This window comes from Cucurbita moschata, unplaced genomic scaffold, assembly GCF_002738365.1.
Source record: "Cucurbita moschata cultivar Rifu unplaced genomic scaffold, Cmos_1.0 Cmo_Scf00049, whole genome shotgun sequence".
Lineage (NCBI taxonomy): Eukaryota > Viridiplantae > Streptophyta > Magnoliopsida > Cucurbitales > Cucurbitaceae > Cucurbita > Cucurbita moschata.
In genome coordinates, this window is record NW_019268565.1 from 646,660 (window position 1) to 648,248 (window position 1,589).

General features: G+C 30.1%; 1 protein-coding gene across 2 annotated transcripts in view; it reads right to left on the bottom strand.

Annotated features, from left to right (window-relative positions):
* Positions 1-1,589, bottom strand: part of LOC111435476 (NADPH-dependent thioredoxin reductase 3) — a 10,437-nt gene that overhangs the window by 723 nt on the left and 8,125 nt on the right. The window contains exons 9-10 of one of the 2 annotated variants that reach the window (XR_002709078.1): positions 1,184-1,314; positions 26-193 (exon numbers count right to left, since the gene is read on the bottom strand). Coding sequence is in view for 1 of the 2 variants with exons in the window: in XM_023072856.1 (XP_022928624.1) it covers positions 133-193; positions 1,184-1,314 (192 nt within the window). In the remaining variant the exon portion in view is untranslated. Of the gene's footprint in view, positions 1-15; positions 194-1,183; positions 1,315-1,589 lie in introns of those variants that run through there. The other variant, XM_023072856.1, reaches the window with a different exon arrangement.

The following is a 1,589-nucleotide window of genomic DNA, read 5'->3' on the forward strand; positions in this document are numbered from 1 at the left end:
TTTTTTTTTTTTTTTTTTTTTTTTTCTCAAATGTGTATCGAAAATCTACAAGGTAGAACTTTTAAAGCATTTTTCCACTTGGCTTATTAGTACAAATGAAACAAAATTGAAGGCAGAAGATCAATGGCAACCTCATATGTTTGACTCAATAAACTCTCTGTACTCGCTCTTCATTTTGACTCCAGATATATTCCTACATAAGAGAACCATTAAACAGAATATTGGTGAGAGCTACACCAGAAAAATTTCCATGCCAAGCACCCCATCAGAAATTTTTAACATTTACAAGCCATATATGAGTATAGAAATTCCCTCTCCTTTTGTTCTAATGTTCTTGAATCCCACAAAGTTACGAATGTATTAGATAGAACCTTGTTTTTTAAATCATTTAGGCCCTATTTGATATTGATTTTGTTTTTTATTTTCTGTTCTTATAAATTATTCTTGCCTCATAATTTCTTTGGTAGATATATATATATATATATATATAATTTAAATATCTTTGATTCTTAGCTAAAAAACGAAAAAGTTTTCGAACTCTACTAATTTTAGTTGTAATGATTTGAGAGGCTTTCATTATCACTCGTTAGCATTTTGAATTTTTACTTTTTTTTCCTTCTACGAGTTTGTTTCCTTTGAAATTTATTGTATCTTTCCATAATATCACTAAGAAGTTGAGATCTTGTTATAAATTGTTGTGTGTATACTGTTTTAGATTTTGAATCATTTTTTAAAACTAAATATAAAAAACATACCTACATTGAAGTAGTGTTTATAAACTTACTTTTAATTCAACAAACCAAAGGGTTACCGGACAGACTTTTGTTTGGTTTCCTATTTCATAAGATCGCTTATTTATGTTCTTCCAAAACTAGGCTTAAGATGTCAAATTCAAGAAGTGAAAATCTAAACCAAAAGAAACAGAGATGTCTCACATCTAGAGGATGAACAAAGAACAAAGATGAAGTATATATTCATTGCAGTGTGAATAGGCACGATAAATAGACATGAAGGAGTGTGGACAATAAATTCTAGGGCACTAAAATATAAAAGTGGCAGCAAATGTGATTTCATTCTAAAGTCAGAAATGATCGTGAGAAAAGCAATGTAAATCCACGTGGAGCTCATCATACAGTGGGTGCATTTATCATCAAATATGATAAAAATAAAATGCAGAACAGACCTGATCATCTCCTTATTTTTGAAGAACTGCACGCATGGAGTACCCATAATCCCAGCTGCTTCTGCTATTTCTTGGTCTTCCTCAATATCAATTTCAACAAAATGAACATTTTGATCAAATTCATCTATCACCTGGAAGATTACAGTCAGAAGGCTAATAAGCATCAATGTTCTTCATTAACAACATCATCAGAAGAATATAACAGATAACAGTGTAATCTGTCGTCAAGCATGTCAAAATGAATAATCAGCAGTTTATCAACTGCACATATACACCAATAAACTCATTACAGACCTAGTTTGTTTATTTCTATTAGATATGTGATCGATCAGCTCTTTTCATTAAATGGCTGCTCATTCAACCTATTGCTTTAATTTTAAGTACAAAAAAAAAAAAAAAAAAAAAT